Source organism: Cydia strobilella, chromosome 23 (genome assembly GCF_947568885.1).
Source record: "Cydia strobilella chromosome 23, ilCydStro3.1, whole genome shotgun sequence".
In the NCBI taxonomy this organism is placed as follows: Eukaryota; Metazoa; Arthropoda; class Insecta; order Lepidoptera; family Tortricidae; genus Cydia; species Cydia strobilella.
Genome location: NC_086063.1, coordinates 4,972,022 through 4,994,082, shown reverse-complemented (window position 1 = coordinate 4,994,082; position 22,061 = coordinate 4,972,022). Strand labels below are relative to the sequence as shown.

At 34.6% G+C, this 22,061-nt stretch overlaps 1 protein-coding gene across 1 annotated transcript in view; it reads left to right on the top strand.

Annotated features, from left to right (window-relative positions):
* The window catches only part of LOC134751834 (lachesin-like), a 202,398-nt gene that overhangs the window by 20,446 nt on the left and 159,891 nt on the right, over positions 1–22,061 (top strand). The window contains exon 2 of the mRNA XM_063687329.1: positions 4,202–4,399. Within this exon, the coding sequence (XP_063543399.1) occupies positions 4,333–4,399 (67 nt within the window). The 5' untranslated portion in view covers positions 4,202–4,332. The remainder of the gene's footprint in view (positions 1–4,201; positions 4,400–22,061) is intronic.

The window sequence follows — 22,061 nt, the reverse complement described above, 5'->3', positions numbered from 1 at the left end:
AAATAACAAGTGCCTTGCAACTTCCAGCCATTGTGTGTCCACTCGTATGTAGACATGCAGTCTGACGTCTGACAGTAGCTACGAAAATGAAAAATTAAATAACACAGTATCAATATCAGAACTTACTAACATTAATCTAACTACGTACCGTTATTCAATCTCAATAATTATGATTTATGAAAGCATAATCATTTTAAAATGTACGACGAAACGGGCGGTCTAAGAGGCCGATTCTGGTTTACTCATTTGTTCTGGTTTTCATCTCATTGATACGACCTTGAGTCGTGTCGTTAGGCACCTTATGCGCACCAATAAGTGGGAGTAAAATGCATTGTGAGACGACTAGGCCCCTGTTTCACCACGCTAACAATTGCCTGATATTGACAATTCACCGTACTTACATTGCTGGTTTAACAAGTAAACATAGACGCTACCGTCATTACCTCCAGGAGTCGTAGCACGGTACGCTTATCACCATGCCTGTCACGTTCTAACAAGTATGTGAGTGCGAAAGTGACGGACTTAGTGATAGGGGAAACCATGCTGCGCGGGCAGATTCCAGAAATGTACCTATAGGAAATTATCAGTGTCAGATGTCAATTTTCTAGATGGTAAAATAGGCGTTTCACCAGCACGAAAAAGCGTGAGCTGCTAACGCTGATTGGTGTTCGCGGTCGAGATCGTATCAAAACAAGATGAAATCCATATCAAATTGTTTATTCAGAATTGGCCTATGTCGAAACGAGCGGTCCAATACTCTATCAATGCACTTAAATCGTCTTTTAATAGAAGGCCAGGAAGCGCATACTTATCTGCGTTATAAATAGCATAGATTTATTGGTTCAGCTTCCTTCCGAGTGCTTTGAAGTTGATACATTCTTGTTAAAGGATTTGTTTAGACTAAGAAAGGTTAGTCGCAGTCTGTAAAGCTGAGAACCGGAATTTCGTTTTCGTGAGATTTTTTTGGGCGCATTTATGAGTTTTTATATGCTTTATGCAGATAACTCTTTGTTTGTGGATTTTGTAAGACGTCACATTATTTATTTTAATTATAAGCCGCTGGTAGTGCTACCATTTCACGCGACCTTTTCGCAAGTTTTTTTTACATTACAATACTGTTTTTTAAAATCAACATTTAAGTACAGTAAAACTGAGAAGAAAATCGAGAAGGGACCATATCATTAAACGCGTCTTAAGATAAAAAAAAACGTATTATTGAAAAAAAAACTATGAAAAGAAAACAAGTTGTAGGGACCGGTGTAAAATGTGTAAACGTGATCACTTACTGAAGAAGCGGGCAGGTACTAATACTTATGCTATAGGTAATTAATTACCTATATCGTTTCTTAGAAAACATTTCATGTTAACAAATTTTTTTGTACAATAAAGTGATTTACTACTATTACTACTACATTTTATTGCAAGACCTAAGTACTTATATCAGTAACCCAATTACCTATAGAACTAGACAATTTTACAGCCCATAAAATAGATAAAAACTATCACAATACATTCCAACCCGGTTGTTGTGAGAGTGACCTAATACATTTTAGTACTTACCTACCTAACTTGGTTCCTAAGTGATAGTCTAATAGGTCAACTGCTCACGTCTAGATGATAAGGCACGACAGTAGGAAATCTTGAGGTTTGTAAACCTACCTACATATTAACGGCCAGTTGTACCACATACATATTATAGTAAGTTTTTTTCAATGAGGGCTACCGCGTTTAATTTCGCCGCTAGGAGCGCTAGTGTAGATGGAGGTCTTTCAAATGTTTTGCGGGTTTCAATCTTTTTTATCGGGAATTTTCACTCCTTATTCGTAACTGTGGTAAATCTTTGTCCATCTTTGATTAATCGTGGTAAACAATAGATATAGCATATAGCTCAATAAATGTTAGTGGTTTAAAAAAAGTGCCAACTAATATATATGCAACATTAAACAGGTTGATAAAATGGCACATTTAGACGTTAAAATACTTTTGTGTATATTAGAACGTATTGATTTTATAAAAATAAGCATACAAGAATTTTGAGATCTGTTTTTCTGGACCTACATCTACAGTGGCGCTAAGAATTCGAATAATATTCATCAATATTATATTTATAGTATGTATGTATGTATTATATTAATAGTTTGTATGTATGTTTGTATTTATGTAATATATGTAGTTTATAAATATATTCGTTTGCCTTTCTTTTAATTCTTTGCTACTATGCTTGTCTCGTTCTGTGGTTACACGAATGCGCCTAAAAACATCGATCTTTTACCACATCAATGTAAGGTGTAAGTGTAGGCGTACCGCGTACCTATAGTTGGTCAAACCAATTTGTCCGTCAGTAACAACCAGGAAAATTATACTTATCCCTTTCTTTTAAGCGGTAGTACTAGTGTAAGACAAAGATAGTATGATTCTCTCTGTCTATGTTTGAAATGAGACAGTCCTTTGAGAAACTACCTATAATGTTTGTCACCATCCTGGTGTTTTACTTTAGAATAAATTGCTCCATAATAACAAAAACATAAAATAATAATTCCAATACCATTTTATGTTTCAACCCTTCGTTTATAGTCCATTTAAGTTGTAAAATGCATCCAAGTGACCGAACAAGTTCGCGAAATGGCTCTTTTTATTGCATACTTTGCTTTATTGAGAGGGGCGTCATTAAAATGATTCTGAAGGCATAAAATGATGGAAAAGGCCCAAGAACTTTCCAAAGAAAACTTGACTTAATACGTTCTAAAAATTTGAAAATGATTCGTCAGTGTACGTACTATCCGCGCGCGAATTCCGTGCACGGCTGAGGAATGTTAGGAATGTTGGGCGTCATGACAGAGTGGTGTCATTTTGTACGTACGGGCGCGGCGCACACCCCCCTACTTCCTCGACCTCCGAATACACGGAATTGGCGCGCGGACAGTAGGTGTTGCTCCAGTTGAAAATCTTCGAAACGGATCGAAACATGTCCAGCGAAAATAAACTAAAATCACCATTTCAATACATTTTATATATCGAAGTAACGTTTCTGACACAAAATACTTGGAAACGACACATCTTAAAATTAGCGTTCGAGCGGCTGGCAACGATGCACTAAATTTCATGAATGTAGTCGTCAAAATATATCAGAGTAAAAAAAATATCGAAATATCTGAACACGACGATATTGTCAAGGCGTTTATAGCCGTAGCCACGATAACAACCGTAAAAAGTAAAAATGTATCGGGATGACAGATGAGAACGAAACGCCACGTGATCCATATTAGTCAACGTTCAAACCAAATTGTCAGTAAATAAGAACAAAAAAAACTATACACATCCTTTTCTTTTGGGTGCTAGTACTAGTGTAAGACAAATATCTATGTTCGAAATGAGACAGTCCTTTGACAAACTATACATTATTTTTCTTTCGATTAGTTTTTTTTTTTTTTATGTGATATTCAGCAAACGAGCAGACGAGCTATGAACGATAGTCAGTTTGCTAGGCCCCCAGGGTGCCTAGCCAAGATTCCAATGTCGCACTAATATGGAAGAGTGCCAAATAGAGATTACCGTTTCGTTCGCTACGGCGGAACAGATTGACATCTTGGCTAGGCCCTCAGGTTGTTTTTGAAGTAAAACTAGAGTTTTCTGACGGAAGTAACGCTCAGTAGTGACACACGCACAATAGGACACACGTCAAAGTGCAAACATAGCGATAAACGTATAAGAAGTTTTACTTCAAACGCACGTAAAGATTACACGCACACACTTTTTTTCGCGATTTCGGGGTTGGTCTTATAGAAAAAGTTGCTCAGTATGATCTACATATTCAGCCCGTAAATTACTGCAGGTGACTAAATAAACACCATATTAGCCCTTTGGATGCAATTTCATCATGGACGTAATTACTGTTTACATTAATTATGACTATTATGAGCATATAAAATTTGTCATTGCTATTAAATTGGGTCGTACGCAATCGTACCGCTAATACGAAACATAATGTAGGTACCTATCCATGTCGTTCATATTTATAATTAAATTCGATTACGAAAAACTATACTCAGACCTATTTATAATAATTACAATGATGTCAACACAAAATGCACAGTTGAGGTAATACGAGTACTGAGCAAATGGAACAGAACGCACATTATATTTGTTATTATTTCGTTTCGCAATTATATAAATTGTACTAATGATTCTTTTTTTTTTACAGAATCGACTGATCAGTGCAACGAAGGAAGTGCCTTTAGTGGAGTGTCAAAGTGTATTTTTGGAAGTTTTACGAAACAGGTGCCTAGTAGTGTGTATATTTTTAAGTGTTGACTGAAAATATATCGTTTCACTATGGAATTAAGAAGATTGTCCTTATGCCTGGCGTTCCTGTTGGTCGCTGTTATCTCACATAGTTCAGGTACGTTTTTATATATAAGTACTAGTTAATATTTTTTGACGGTAACAATGTGGTCCGCTAGATAATCGAACAAACGCAGTGTTAATTTTCATCAAATTGCGTCACACTAGCGGGCCTCTGTTATTTTTAAATTTTTTGACATTCATAAATTACCAGTGTACGAGAAATAGAAGAAGAATAATCGCTGAAAATTTATTTTTAAAAAGTACGTCGTTATACCTATTTAACTAATCAGTCTAATTTATAGATACGTTTTAAATATGACTTAATGTAAGTTGTGTATTTTGGGGTCAATGACACCAATTAAACACACGCTGCCTACCTACCTACGCTGATCGATGGACATTTCAAAGTAAAAAACTGAGATTGGACTTAGGATCTCATAATAGGTGGCCATATATAGAAATTGAGGTTATGATATGGAATAACTAACATTGAGTCCCCCCGTAGGCCCTGCATTTGTAAGATAATTACGTCCTTTTATAACTTGGTTAAAGCGCCATATGTCACGTCTTTGTCTTTGACACTTTGGCCTATAAAAGGCAACTAGTCAGTGCGCTTGTAAGTTGTAACATATGCAGCTTTGACCTAAATTATGTAATCGGGACGACTGACGAGAGGTAACAAAAACCAGTCTTTTTGCCTGCGGTCAAGCCAAGGATAACTTTATTTATCAACCAATTATGATACAAAGTGTCTTTGATCAGAAATGATTCGAAACGGTCTGTTAATCTTTCCCGAAAGCAATAATTGCAAGAACTAACAAGTATAGGTGTATTGTATTGTATTTTGATTAAATTATTTCCAAAAAATAAAGATCATTTATTAATCCATTTATTCAAAGTGCTAAAAGGTAGGAAGGATCACTTCCTCAGTAACTAAGCTTCTTCAGAAATATGTGCAATAAAAACAGTCGAGGCCGTCCAGCCATGTCCAGCGCCGGCATTAGACAAAAACTAACTCATCTCTAATTTTGTTTGTGTGCCGTCCGTTGCCATTGCATTGGCAAAAAATCTAATCCATTTTTTATAATCTTTAAAAAGAAGGCTGGTTTATCATGATTCAACTTTAATAATTAAATATTATATACCTATTTATAAAAATCGTTTTATGGTTATGAATGGAAAAAAGTGCAGAAATAAAGATATTATATATTTTCTGTTCTCCGGCCAGAAAGCATCAATTTCGGCCCGCTACGCTAAACGAAGTTGCCGCTTTTCGGCTCCGTCGAACAGAGAAATAGTATACATACTTTGGCCAATAAATGAGAGAATCTCGGATCACATGTTTATATATCAACCTCGGCTTCACCTCGGCCGACAATTACATGTGACACATTTCTTACTTTACTGGCCTAGGTATAGGTAATATACCGACTATTGATTGCTGTCGCTTAACGTCAAATTGACTTTTTGGGTTAAGTTATCTTGCCAGCGAGTCGTGTTACACAAAATGCAGTAACTAAATAAAAACCTTACCTAATATTACCAGGAATTGAAATGATACGAGTAGCTTGAAACTGACATACTTATACTTGTATTGTAGGCAAAACTGTTGCCATTATTTAAAAAAAATATTAGTAGGTCGAACTCTAACGGGTTTTGCTTATTACGAAAGTAAAACTGAGCCTCAAATATCTTTGTCGTTAAGTTATTTTATTAGAATTTTATGGCAGATTTTTTAACTTATCTAAGGCTTAAGTGAGACTTGAAATGCGTCCATGCTCATCCAAAAAAAGTATAAAAAATCAATACTTATCCTACGTTCGACGATTAAGTACAGTTACAAAATGGAGGCACTTTTTTACACCCTTTTTTATCTGCATTCAAACTCACCACGTAATTGCCAGTGTCAATGACAAAAGCTGTCAAAACGCGCGCTAAAGCCGGCTGTCAACATGACAGCTGTCAGTTCTTTTTTTCATGTTTATGCTCCGAAAGCACGGGCCATGGGCGTTTTTTGGTGGACTCAAACGATTATTAAACCGTTAGATGTTTTCTTTTTTAATTGATCGTTTTGTGCCGTTAGTGATTGATTAATTAGAATAATTTTGTTGCATTTCCTGACATGTCAGACAGAAAGTGTTTGTCTGTTTTTGTTAAACATAGGTATGCATGGATGACATAGGTTCCGGTTTTGTACAAAGTCATTTAAGTACCATGGGTATGCGTTTCCATATGTTAAAATTTGCGCATTTAACAGTAGACAAAATCTAAACTAAATAAATGTCCTTCTTGTCTATGTTTGGGTTTTATGTCCATTGCGTTAGAAATCTTCGTTAAAACGTTATCCGATTATCTATAAATCTGCGGTCACACCTACAAACCGTCTATAATTTGTTACGTCTTTTTCATGGCGCTTACGATCTATTATTTGGCGGTGTATTAGCAATAGTTCAAGAACCTTTGACAATTAATTAGCATTATTGGTTTCACGATATTGTTGTTAAATAGCTTTTGGATACGGCAATGTTAATTTATTTTGCAGTATTGTGTTAATTGGTCAAATAGGTACAGATTTTTTATTCGAATCAAGTTCTTACCGTGAAATAAGTATACAACCCAACACCCTTAATGCAATTTTGGTTTTGAAAATAAAAAGTAGAAATCGGTCATTGGACTCTTTAACGAACCACATTTCATAAAATTTTATTTAAGATAATTATAAGAATAAGAATAATTTATTATTTTAACAGAAACATGGTATAAGTTGCACAAATGTTGTCCTGTGTGTCCCAAACTAGGCTGAGCCTGTATCTTAGGACGCACCCAGTCGGTTTTACATGAACATTTTACCCAATGATATCTACATTAGGAAGTTACATTACAAACAACAAAAAACAATAAAACAGAAACAATAAAATTTAAATATTACATGAAAATGAAAATGTGTGTGTGTTAAATCCACAAACCTAACTTGAAATTCGCATTATATCTTCCGTGTCGTTGTATGAGAGGGAAGCAAACCATTTCCTTGACTTCTTTTTAACTTTGTGCAAGGTGCACCCTTTTCGGTCACAGCTTTTGCATACAGCATTGTAGACAAATGGATGCAAGAAGCAGAGCATTATACTATATACATGTACATCTGCCGATTTAGCTGAAGGTAGAGGATTAATCTGTGGTATAGGGACTCTACACGCCTATTCATGATGAGATCCTTCAATCTATCAATACTTTTATGTACTCTTATAACCGCACACATTATAAACAATTGCCTGACTCTTAATTAATAATACTATATTAGGGTGGTCGTTTTTGTCTTACAACTTACAACATAGATTCTGCGCTATAAAGAGTAGTAAAGGGATAAAGGCCGATTTCAGTTGTTGTCTAACAAACCGTCAACTTGAGAATTTCTTAGAATCACGAATAATCACGATACTTAATTAAGTAAGAAAAACAAAGAGGTAGATAATCCTAAGTATCGTAAGGCCAGATGAGAGTCACAATCATCGGAGTATTTAACATTATAGATAACTATTAAACACTACAAAACAAAAACAATGTATTCCACAAAGGCAATCTAGATAAAATTAATATATTAACAACGCTGTTGAATCCTAAAGTAAGCGTACATTTATCGACATTAAAATTAGATCGTTTCGAATTGACCTAGTCACCTTACTAGTGCATCTAGCCAACTTTTGTGATACAAATATTCTAGATTGTTCCCCATTTTAATTCATCCATGAGTAATCTGGCAAGTTTCCCATGATTTCATATACGAAGCCGGATTAGATATTTTATGATTACATGCAGAGCTATTAGAAGAAACATACATTTTGCTTGTTATGCAATACGAATTACAATTTCCGGAATACCCAGTGTGCTAAAATTGGATGTAATAAAAATATGTATTAAATTCAGCTGTACTGAGTAACGTATTGATGGGCTGAAATTTAAAGTGTTTTAAATGGATGTGTGCCAAAAAAGTCGAGCTTTGAAAACACGTTATATGATAAGTAGGTTTTTAGATTCTTGAACATAATTCTTACAAATCCAACGATTTAATATTTAGGCTTACTGTAATCCCAAAAAATATTGATCTATTTATTTTTGAATCGTTTAGCGGAAAAACACACAATTTCAGTTTCGCTATACGTTGCGTACGGTTGCTGAATTTTTTTTAAACGAAATTGACAATTTCAAAATGTTTTTGAGTGTTAAATAGATATATACCGTAATGAATAATTGAAATATTCCCTTGACAATTTGATGACACTTTATACACGTAATTTGTTAAAACTCGCGTGCTAGTCTTGCATAAGCAGCAGTCATACTGAAAACGACATGACCGACATAAATGATCATTAACTGTATAGGTTAAATATGAGCTAAGGCAGGACGCCGATCTGTGGCTTTTCCGTGACCCCAGAATATAATGCCGTATCGTAAACTGGAGTTACTTTGAATCGCGGGGAGTCATTGTTTTTTGAAAGATAGGGAGTTGGTTTGTGAACGCATTAATTCCATATCAACATGAAATAAAACTACACGGGTGACACCCGTTGACCACGAACGCTGTAAAGGGTTCGAAACGTCGGGATGTATTATAAATTCAATATACGCGATATAATCCGTTTTCATAGTTTTATTTCATGGGTCCATATCTACACTTATTTAATTTAATTCTTCTGTCTTATAACTTCATTTTGAAGCTTGAAGATCTTTAACACCTCCAAACTTATTAGTATTTTCTATTACTTTGGGGAAATTTTAAATGTCCATAATCATAATCATAATCTTTATTGTCTGTGAGAAATTGTCCAAATTGAATGCATAATTTAAAATAGAGACTTATTAATTATATTTAAGTACTTATTATATTAAGATTATTTTTAGGTATATATTATTTACTCAGGTATTACTTTGGGGAAATTTTAAATGTCCAAATTGAATGCATAATTTAAAATAGAGACTTATTAATTATTTTAAAGTACTTATTATATTAAGATTATTTTTAGGTATATATTATTTACTTAGGTATAGGACGTTGTATATATAAATGTTGCTATGTAATTTTCATATATGTGTTGTATTGATTTGTTAAAAAACACTTGAGGCCTATACTTGCAGAATAGGTACTTTTCTGAATTTTATTAGTTTATATTTACGTACGTACAAATTGCAAATTACAAAACATTTTTAATTTAATGATCAAGGGATCTTGTGAATAAATGAGAAAGGAAACTTTTAGTTAGGAATATTTCCGGCTAACAAATGCCACATCCATTCCACCTCATCAAGGTAGAGGGACTAAACAGTCACTAAACACGCGATCTCGGTGTAATAACTCGATTTGATTAATATTTTCAATTTAATTTGAATATCATTCGCTTGTATGCTTAATTAAGATATTAAATATGCTATTACTATTCTATTTAGCTATGATTGCTTGTTTGTTATTGGGGATGCTTTATCGTAAAATGACTGTTAGTGTAAACGTGTATCCACACTGCAGTTAACTTTTGTGTAGCAACACTGTGCAACACGGTAACATTAAGTAACTAACTTACACAAAAGTTAACTGCGGTGTGGATGCACCTTAAATGGCAGACTTTTTACATAAACCGACCTAAACGCGAATGAATGAATGAATTTGAACGAATGAGCGAGGAATATTTAACCTCAACACACACATATTTATGTTTTACCCTGGCAAGTAAATGAATCAAATATGTAAGAAAATTGCAATGACAATCTGTGGAAGTATTCAAAGATTCAGAAACCAGTCTCATCAAAAATTATTTAACCTAGCTGGATCAAATCCAAACTTTTGTCTTATGTCACTACCAATTCTCTTCACTGGGTAAAATAAGTCTTAAAATACACAATAAAAGGATTACTGACCTTAACTGAACTCAAAATTAAACGTAAATAAAAAATGGCGTAACGACATTATAACATAATCAATATATTAGAAAACAATGCATCATTTCAATTGATTACAGCCATCAATCATTCGTTCAATCCATTCAGTCGTTCGGCCACAAGTTTATCAATGCAGTTGACAACAGAAAGATATGTCGCTGTCAACGTGAAATTTATATGAAGCGTTGTCAGTTCCATTAGTTTATCGGCGGTTTAAATAAATTGGTTTATTTAAATATTCCGATCCATGAATCGAATCGAATTATATTCCGTTACAAAATACGAACTGGTTTAAAAAATGTTGCTTGGCGAGAATTTGGCTGTTTTCTTCATATAAACGTCAAAAAAATTGTGACATTACAAATGGAGATCTTTTCTTTAGCTTTAAATCAATTAATTAAGAAAATTCTCACATCTAATGTGTTTTTGGGTAGCTCTATCTATTTTAATAGTTATTTTATCGTAATACGGGTGTCATTGAACTTAGGTAAAATATGTTAGAAACGTATACATTAGTGTCTTAGGCAGTCAAAAATAAATCTTTGCGTTTTCTAATCGAAAAATATTTTTTCGTATCTGTACACACAAACACATATATCTCTACCATGGCATTGGTCCAACAAAAACATTTATGAAACCTAATAAACATAATCAAGAATTAGCAAGAATGAAAAATAAATGAATTACATAATCGGCCTTGATCGCCATACCTATAGTCTGTATCTTTAGGTAGTTAAATAAATGTAAACAATGTATTTCTACATTTTCGGGTACTTGAAACATTTATCAGTTAACCAACCAAATAGAAAACTGCCTAGATCTGTCCCTCATCGTTCTGGCTTTAACCTATTTCATTTAATCGTGTAATGTTTTCATGTACCCTCAAATGACTAAATATTCGATCTCGTTTTAGGTTCTTTATAGGGGCGAAGTAATAGCATATACCTACATATTATAACACTAAATTACTATTGATTAATCATTTCATCCCGATATATTCCTATCAACAAAATAGCACGATTATAGCAGCTTCGTTGTTACGCTGAGTAAGTATGTAAGTAATAATATCTAGAGTACCTTTATTGATAAATCTTAATAATATCTCAGTAATAATATCTTAGTAAAGTTTCTGTAAGTTTTGACACATCGAGTTAAATTGACTTGAAGAATTATCTTGCCCAATAAAATACTAATTGTGGTTTGTTTACATTCTTTTAAATACCTAAAGATACAGACTATAGGCCGTGAACAATGTAAGTCGTTCAGTGAATGAATGAATGAATAGTTCTTACCATTGTTTTGTAAGATATTCAGTTTAAGATAATTTTATCCACAATGAATCCAGTTTTGGCACACAAGTAGGTCACACATTTGACTTGTAAATGAGATATACTCGTATGTATTTAAAGTATGTTCGATCGTTTACATAAGTACCTAGTTAACTGATAATTCGTAAAGCTTAGAAAAGTCACAAGCTCTACCAATAACTGACTATTGGTAAAGAGTCCCCCGGCAAGCTCGGCCGAATTTCACCTTCCCATACAAACGGATTTCCGTTCTCATTTTAAAACTACGACATGGATTGTAATGAAACTTTGCACATACAATTACATGAGGTATATCTAGGTCTGCAATTAGTTTATATAGCTACAGTTTATAAAACTAACGAAATAGAGCAAAGACAAGTTTTGTATGAAAAATTTAATTCGCTGTATTTTTTTAACTATGGTATTTGAAGCTACATAAACTAATTACAGACATAGATATATCTTATCCTATTGTAAGTACAAATTTCAGAGCAAACTAGCTAGTCGTTTTAAAATGAGAGCGTAATTACGTTTGTATGGAGATTTGGAGAACTGAGCTTGCCGGGGACCCTAAAACTGATCAAGAGCTATATTTAAGAAAAAGGTAAGAGCGAGTTTTACAAACAAAACATCTATACGCTCTATTTTATTTGTATAACAATTTTTAGTGACGAAAACTAGTACCTGACAAAGATATATGTTACGAAATAATGTTTATGCCAAGTTTCATGTAATTTAAGAGTCCCCGGGAAGCGCGGTTCTCCATACAAACGTAGTTACGCTCTTATTTTAAAACGACTAGCTAGATTGCTCTGAAACTTTGTACCTACAATAGGCTAGGTCTGTATTTAGTTTATGTAGGTTCAGATACAATAGTTAAAAAAATACAGCGAATTTAAGTTTTTCATACAACTCGTTTTTGCTGTATTCCGTTTGTTTTATATACTAGAGCTATATAAACTAATTACAGACCTAGATATAAGTCATGTCATTGTAAGTGCAAAGTTTCATTACAATCCAACACGTAGTTTTAAAATGAGAACGAAACTCCGTTTGTATGGAAGGGTGAAATTCGGCCGAGCTTGCCGAGGACTCTAAAGTATGTCGTTGAATGAGAGCGTAACTTCGATTGTACTGATTTCAAATTCTCAATATACACCCATGTAATAAAACTATGGAAGATTTGTTTATCTCAAGTGCTGTAATTTATCGTAAGGTAGATAAGAGTTGACTGATAAGTGATATGACAGATTGAGTCAGATTTGTCTACTTCTTGAATTCCACGATAAAGGGCTGTCTGATTGATAAGTACTCAACAGTAGAACTGAACTGACTTGTAGGATATTATGATGACACTGAAAAACGAATTAGTCGAACTTATTGAGTAATTAAAAAAATATATTAAAAAAGAAATATTTTTTTTTGTGTAAATTGCAACAAACATTTCTTGGAGCTAAGTCATAAAAGCCGATTTCAATTTTTGGCAGAAATAAAAAAATCTGCAAGTTGGCCTGTTCTAAGCGCTCTCACCGAACTCAATAAAACGTTCACAACCTTGCAAATATCTGTTAAGTTTAGTCTCGAATGATTCACGGTTAGTTTCACTAGACTTATATTGACCAGCCCGCGCAGCATGGTTTCCCCTATCACTAAGTCCGTCACTTTCGCACTCACATACTTGTTAGAACGTGACAGGCATGGTGATAAGCGTACCGTACTCCTGGATACACGGTCACGGTCTATATCCCGGTCAATATAAAAGTCTAGTGAAATTTAGTCTCTTTCTAACAAACACTTTCTTCTCTCTTCTTTGTCGGTCCCTCATTATTGAGGATCGTGACCAATTGGTTTTACAGCTCCTGTGATTTGTCTCCATCAGTCTCGATCTCTCTCCGCCGCTTGATGGAGTTTATCTGAGGTGGCCTTTTTAACTTGGTCAGGCCATCTATCTAGTTGGTGGGGTGCGCTGGCCCCCTGGGCCAGTTTCGCCCTCCACTTATACACAAATATGGCAAAAGATAAAGGCATTTTAGATTTGATAAGCGTTTATATGAATATGTAATACCAAAGATAGATATAACTCCGTAATAGATGGATACATTTGATTCTCGATCAGATGGCGCCACTACCTTTGGCCTACTCTCGTATAGAGGGCGTTGACGGTTTCGTTTGTTATTTAACAATTTTAACGCATATCAGTGAAAGAACATGGGTCAAAATCATATAAAAATAAATAATGCAAATAAATAAAACATTAATTCATATTTAAATACATTTTAACGTATTTTTATAAATCTTCATTTTTAGTTTTAAAGTGTGTCGATAGATGGCAGTGAATTTACTGTGGTTACAAAATTTACTATGACAGTACCGCTCTATCCTATTATATCCTCTTTGGTAATACCATTTGCATACCACACAACACTTTTGCCGTAGTAACGTAATCTCCCAAATCTGTTATCTCTTATCACTTTCCACAAACAGAGTTACGTAATATTGGGCTCAGATGCGGAAGAATTAAAACGCTTATCAGTTCACTGATAAGGTTGAGGCCCTATTCAGTACTCATGCTATTATTTTACCACGACTTGGTGACTAGCGTACGGCCCATCTGATGGTAAACGGACACCGTAGCTTATAGACGCTTGTAACGGCAGGGGAGGGGCGTATGCACTTTTGCAGCCCGCTGTATACCTAGCCACAAAATTGTATGGCTACTATATGAATAAATTCATTCATAATGTGTCCAAGCAGCTTGCTGTAAGTATGTGTTTATTTTGTTCGTCAATCGTTCTATTAATTTCTCTCACTGTGAGATGAGGATGAGACCTCTAGAGTTAGATCTATTCTGCTTAGATATTTTTATAATTACCAATGAGGATATAATAAGATAGAGCGGTACTGTCATAGTAAATTTTGTAACCACTGTAAATTCACTGCCATCTATCGACATACTTTAAAACTAAAAATGAAGATTTATAAAAATACGTTAAAATGTATTTAAATATGGATAAATGATTTTTTTATTTGCATTAATTATTTTTATATGATTTTGACCCATGTTCTTTCACTGGTATGCGTTTAAATTATAAATAACAAACGAGACAGTCAACGCCCTCTATACGAGAGTTGGCCAAAACTAGTGGCGCCATCTGATCGAGAATCAAATTTTCGTGATTTTCGAGGCACGTTTTTTCCTTAGACTGTATCCATCTATTACGGAGTTATATCTATCTTTGATAATTACCAATATCACAATGTCTAATACATTTTTATTTTATTTTCAGGTAAATATCCTTACCGGTATCTCATCCAATCATCTTAAAAAAAACAACTGTAAGTAAAAAAATGTCTAGTAGTCGTGTAAAGCAATGCTTTAGCTCACTGAGTAATAGACAAGCTTAACGCCATTTGTATTATATGAAATTATATGAAGGGTGGCACATTGATTTTGTGGGGCGCCCGTTATCTTGCATCCGTGTACTAAATAGTTTTAGGTGCGTAAAATAGATACAACATCACACTGGTGACATCATACTGGGGCAAGTTGAAGGCAAGCGCGCTAGAGGAAGAGCCCCGGCAAGATGGTCGGATTCCATTAGACAAGCATGTGGTTCCATGCAGAGGGCAGCCCACATAGCCCTTGATCGCGTTAAATGGAGGGATATAGTTCTTGGTCACGATCCTCAGTCATGAGGGAACGACGAAGAAGAAGAAATAGATACAAAGAGACTTGCGAATAGAGCCCAGGATAACTAACTACACAAGTATACAATCTCAAGCTCCTGACATGGTTACATCATCTTAATAAATAACCTGGTGAGGTGAGGTGAGGTTATTTAAGAAAGCTCAAACATTGCTTCACACGCAAGCTCATGAGAAAGCTGATAACATTCCTCTACTTGCGGTTACTGTCAATATTTGGCGGATATAATCCTTGATAAGAAAACGCTAATGTATTTTGGTACGAAGCAAAAAACTTACTCAAAAATGTCCGGCACTGTTAGTGAGTTAAAATTTAGTGGCGAAGTGCATAGTTTTTGGTCAATTATAAATGAAAAGGTTTAAAAAGTCCGCCTTTTGTCTCTGTATATTTTTACTGTGCAATACTACTACCACGTTCTGTGACTACTACAAATTTCTCAATCTCAATGTATGGCTTTTCTAACACGCTTTTATTAGGTCGACCTGTATGTAACTAACTATATATGTAATGGAATCTAAGGTGACTAATTTAACCATCTTCCCGGTTCCCGATAAAGCTGAAAATTTGCATACGCATGTAAGTCGGGTGACATGCAATATTATGGTACCATCGAGCTGATCTGATGACGAAGACAGGAGGTGGTCATAGGAACTCTGTGATAAAACAACGCAACCTAATTGTGTTTGGGGTTTTGAGAGTTGTCTCGATGAGCATTAGTTGCCTGTGGAAAAAAGTACAGTCAACGATAAAACCAAAAATCGGTACCAAAAATGACATTTTTGCCAAAAACATTATGTGAATACCTCAGAAGTCTCAGAACAGCAGCGTCATGAGCGTCATGTACTAAACTGCCTTTTCAAAAGTGCCCTAAAATTAAAGAATATAGGTATACGAAAAAATAATTTACATTCGGATGAGAAAGATAACATACCTACCCAACTTAAAAATTATCAGTCGACTTCATAAACATAAAGTAATTGAGTGAGTAGGTACTGAAAAAAGTTCCAATGCCCTACAAACCGTCTGCGTCTCGGGTTATTTTTGGATCACGAGGGGGCGTGAGTTATGCTATTGTTCCCTGTAGGGCTGTTTTTACACTTAGGGTTCAATGGTATTGTAAGTACAGTAAAGTTGCCATTAGAATCGGAACGAAAGAGAAGGTCACTAGGATCTGAACGCGATGAAAATTGTTATGGTGATGTAGCTTGGGATCCGGTAGTCCATCTAATAAAGGAACAAGCGAGACATAGACTGTGAGACCTTTGTGTTGGATGATGTTGGACATTCTGAGTATAATATGTTTTGAAAAGATGTGTCCCGCCGAGTTTGTTGCCGGTCTCATATTGGAATACCCTCCTACAATTTAGGAGGGAATTAAATCTCGGATCAGAGGTGTAGGGTTGGAGCCGAAAATAGTTGTATTTTTGCACTTTGTAGCTTTTCCTGAGTCACCGGTTGACCACGAACGCTGTAAAGGGTTCGAAACATCGGGATGTATTATAAATTCAATATACGCGATATAATCCGTTTTCATAGATTTATTTCATGATGTACAAAAGTTCATTTATTTATTTATTTATTTATTTAAGAAACAAACAGTCTTCTATAGTTATACATAACACTGGAAATTTTCTTAAAGCTAGACTTACAGTTTCCTTAATGAAAATATTTTAACATCATGTTTAATAAACCATCGAATTTAAACTGTTGTGAGACATACTAATATTAAATCATTTAACGGTAACGGTGGTAACGGTAAGTGAGTCTAAACCGTAAAATGATTTAATGTTTAATAAAGTTTCTACAGAGTAAAACAGAGCTATTTGTGCAAACAAGAACAAAAACAATAACAACAATAATGAAAAAAAAAATGCAAGAGTATCAGGGTGTTAACAATTAAATTGTATATAAACTGAATACTAAGAAGGTTTTGTTATTCTTATTACTTACTTATTAACGTTCAATACTGAATTTTTTGCCTAATAGCGCCAAACTAATGATTTAGTTACTTATGTTTGGTTAGTTATGTTTAGTTTAATTATTAAACTTTTATGTTAAGTAACGATCCGTTTTCCTAGGATAGCGCCGGTGCCATCATAAAGCGGCGTCTCCATACAAAATATTACGGATGTAGTAACTTTGACTTATTTTATGACTGCACAGCTATCCTAGGAAATCAGAGCTTAACTTGTTTGTAAATCAATCATTATACTTTAGTAGTAAAAAAACCGGCCAAGTGCGAGTCGGACTCGCGCACGAAGGGTTCCGTACCATTACGGAAAAACACAGCAAAAAAATCACGTTTGTTGTATAGGAGCCCTATTTAAATATTTATATTATTCTGTTTTTAGTATTTGTTGTTATAGCGGCAACAGAAATACATCATCTGTGAAAATTTCAACTGTCTAGCTATCACGGTTCATGAGATACAGCCTGGTGACAGACGGACAGACGGACAGCGGATTCTTAGTAATAGGGTCCCGTTTTTACCCTTTGGGTACGGAACCCTAAAAAGGAAAACCAACTTCAAAAAAGATAAAATAAAATATTATCCCTTTATATGCGCTAGCAATTTATGTTTGAAGAAGCCAAATAGCAGGTTTACTTTCTAGTTTCTATGTAGTTAGACCAAGAAAAGTCTGCAGAGATTTTGACAGCACACGCAGTGCCAGTGTTATTTATACGACATAATTTCATAGAAGTTTGACGTTTAAAATAACACCTGCACTAGCTGCGTGTGATATTAAAATATCTGCAGATTTTTCTTAATCTAACTCTAAGTAGTTTCTACTCTGATACTTTTTTGGTAACTAAACTGAGTATTACGTTAGTTAGTTTTTTTCTATATTCATTGGTAATGGCTTATTTTTTCACCAATGTCATAAAAAGCCCAAAGGAATACAAAATACATGCTATATGAGGTTCCCAGTCATGTTAGGCCTCTAAAAAATGACCCCACAACGCGTCATTAATAACCGCCACCCCATTAGCAACATAGTCAACATAGTTAGCTTAAAACAACGGACTGCCCTGCCCTGATCCAGCGATAACGGAATGAGATTGCAATTGAAATTATGTGACATTGCTTTTTTTACACGTTCACATGTAGTGGTCAAAATAGTACATTATTAGCTTCTGCGCGCCACGTCGTCTGCGAGGAATGATGATGATGATTGTTAAAAACTAACCTTTGCACTTTCCCGGGCCTCATACTTTTTCCATACCAAATTGACCTACAAACGGGCCAGCGATTTAATCATAAAGGGGTAACTGACAGAGACGGACATACAGACAGACAAACAGACACAGAGAGCGTTACCTCCATATTTATAATATTGTCGGGGCGGGGAATATACTCGTAAGTAGTTATTGGCGGGCTTGAGAAGAGTTGTGCGGTGTGCCGTTCTCCAGAGGATGTTCTCCGTTTTGAACGGGAAACTTTCTTGCTCGAGAATATTTCCCATAGTAGTCTTAGTATCTGGACTGCTATCATAACACGTCGGCAAGTTTCCAAAATTGCGAAATGTTGATATGGAAAACTTTCGGAAATTTTTCACATTTTTGCCTTTATTTCCTGTGATATTTTCCTGAAATTTCCAAGAACTTTTCCAGCTATTTGGAAACTCCGCAGCATGTATGTACATTCGAATTGTTGCATATTTACCTACATGAGAATTAGGCATCTCTAATAATGACCAAACTGAGTAAATACGGAAATAAATACCCAGAACAAATAAGTCAAAGATTAAATCAAATATTTAGCATCTTAATTACGTATTTATTGACATATACGTGTGTTACATACTAATTAAGTTTCTGTTTGATTACAAACGAGTTATGATGAATTTTAATGTATAACTGCGTCTCTGGAAATGCCGATGAGAAGCAGAATAACATATTTTAATATTTTCTAAGAAAAAAAAAACAAAACACCAGACTGAAGATGCGTACATATATTTATATATATATACCAAATGCACGAGGAAGTGCCGTGCATCAATTACATAACATGTTTATAATTTATTTTCACCACACCAGCTCGTAAAGGTTTTCTTTATTCTTCAAAAACTGATGAGAAAGTTGAATTTTATTCATTATTAGCTATGTAATTAGTGACAAGTAAGTTGATGAAAATATTGCGATGTTTCCTCGTATTTGGTTGATATAATTGACTTTTGAATGATAATTTTAAGGATAAATATTTAATAGTATGTATTTGGTTTGTACTGTTCTATAGTTATTAGTATTCTCCTCGCGTGAAAAATTTTGTGTTTCGCTCGGCAGCAAAGTTTGTTTAACACTTGTACCTTGAAACCCTCGCTTTTCGAACCACTCGCTAAACTCGTGGTCTTGTTGGAATCCCGAGGTGTTAAACAATAACTTTGCCTCCTTGTAAACCAAGTAATCTATCAAAAAATACGCACGACGACATGAATCATTATTATGTACTCACAATGAAGGTAAAACTAATTGTGTACAGTTAATTACAATTAACTGTAAAACAAGGTCGCTAATAGCAATTGAAACGACACACTAATAATAATAAATTAGATTATTTCTGACGTGATCGGAACCACCTCAACTACTAAGACGGAGCACATAAAAAGTTGTCTGGAAGAGATCGCTTATGTTATGTTATGTATGTTTGACCCCTCGTGCTAATATTCAAGCGAAAGAATCAACATGGAATCTTGAACATTGCGATTTGATTTTAAGCACGAGGGTTAAACAAACTTTGCTACAGAGTAAAAATTTTTTGACCACACCAGCGGGGAAAATACTAACCGTAACTTAAAAAGCAAATCCTATCGAACGCTATTAAATATTTATCGTTCAAAATCTTCATATACAAGTAAATTGTACGCCAACATGAGGAATCAACTTCAAATTTTGAGAACTGAAAAGCTAAATCATAACCTAAATCTTAGTACTCTTAGTAGTATTGTATGGCCTAGTAATACAACGTAAAAAATGTACTGCGATCGACGATGCATGCGACGGTCAATTGTTGGCATTGGCCTTGTCGTGATATGTTTTTGTCAGGGTTGTCATTTATGCAATATAGAATACTTTGAAGTGAAAACGTCTTATAAATCAATGAACACCGGTAGCATGCACGAAAAAGTGTCACGTTGTGGACAGATCTCCATGGTAACGTTACGGCCTTTTCATCAATGTTTTCTTATGACGTTATCACTTAAAATTATCGTCCGTAAACCGACTTTACAGACAACCAGTTACGAGTTACGTTACGAGTTACTTTAGCATTTATAATATTAGTAAGGATTGTAACAAAAGCTTCATTTTACTTCCCATAAGTCAACCGTCATTTTCCCGGCCTTCCCCAGACTTGTGCCAAAATTGCAATTTATAAAAAAATAAAAATACATAAGTTGATAGCATTTTATAGTTCCAGTACGCGTACCTATACGTAAGTAGTTAGTATGTAGTTAGAGTTACCTTATATGTAATATAAACTTTACAAATTATATTGTACCACTTGCCAGGATATTCTAAACTGACCGTTGAAGTTGAATTCAATTTTATATACTTTTTTGAAAAAATCAAGTAAGTTTATAAACTATTTGTACAATAAAAAATATTCTGACAACAGTGACAACCCTAATGGCGAGACGCACCTTCATTTGTCCTAATTCAAATCAATTTGGAAGTCAATTGATGTCGCATCAATTCGCGAATTCGGTCCAACCTTGAAACTCCCAGTTGTAATCGCGAATTTATTACGGTAATTAACTATCAGTCACGATTCGTTGTTGCTATTAGGCAGTAATGTTCGATGCTTTGACGCTGAATTACGTAAGCTCAAAATGGAGAAGATGCCATATTAAAGTTTTTGGTTGGGAAGACCGTCATAGAGTAAGAACTCTCGTATTTCGTATTTATTAACTCTCGTGGAGTAGATTGGAGTGGAGTGGAGTGGAAGTGGAGTGGAGTGGATATTCTGTGAGTATGTGTACACAAGAGTTATAAGCGACAATAGAGCCTTTAGACGGTCTTACCTTTGATAAACATAATTGCACCTTCCCATACAAACGTAGTTCCGCTCTCATTTTAAAACTACGTATTCGATTGTAATGAAACTTTGTACATACAATAACATGAGGTATATCTAGGTCTGAAATGAGTTTATATAGCTCCAGTTTATAAAACAAACGAAATAAAGTAAAAACAAGTTTTGTAAAACTTAAATTTGCTGTATTTTTTTAACTATGGTATATGAAGCTGCATAAACTAATTACAGACATAGATATACCTTATCCTATTGTAAGTACAAAGTTTCAGAGCAATCTAGCTAGTTGTTTTGAGCTTGCCGGAGACCCCAATCAATGTAAATTTTTAGTAAATGTTCAGAATTCAGCAGAATGCAATAATGATATAATCTTACAGGCTTTTAAAAATATTATTTTAACTTCATTTGTTGACTACACCACTACGAGTACAAGTATATGCTGTAACTGTAACCTGTGGTGGTGGTGGTGGTGGGCGGTTGAGACCCAGGTAGCAAAATGACGTCAAATGACGTCAGCGACGTCATAATGACGTAATAATGCCGTCATTATGACGTCGCTGACGTCATTTTACGTCATTTTGCTACCTGGGGTATAGGTACCTAACGTGACTTTAAACTGTTAAGTGTATTTGTTATATATTATACCTAGTCATAATTGACAAACATAACGTTACTTATTCAAGATGACTAATCAATAATCATTCGTGTTAATAATACAAATTTCTATATTTCCTTACGATTAGCT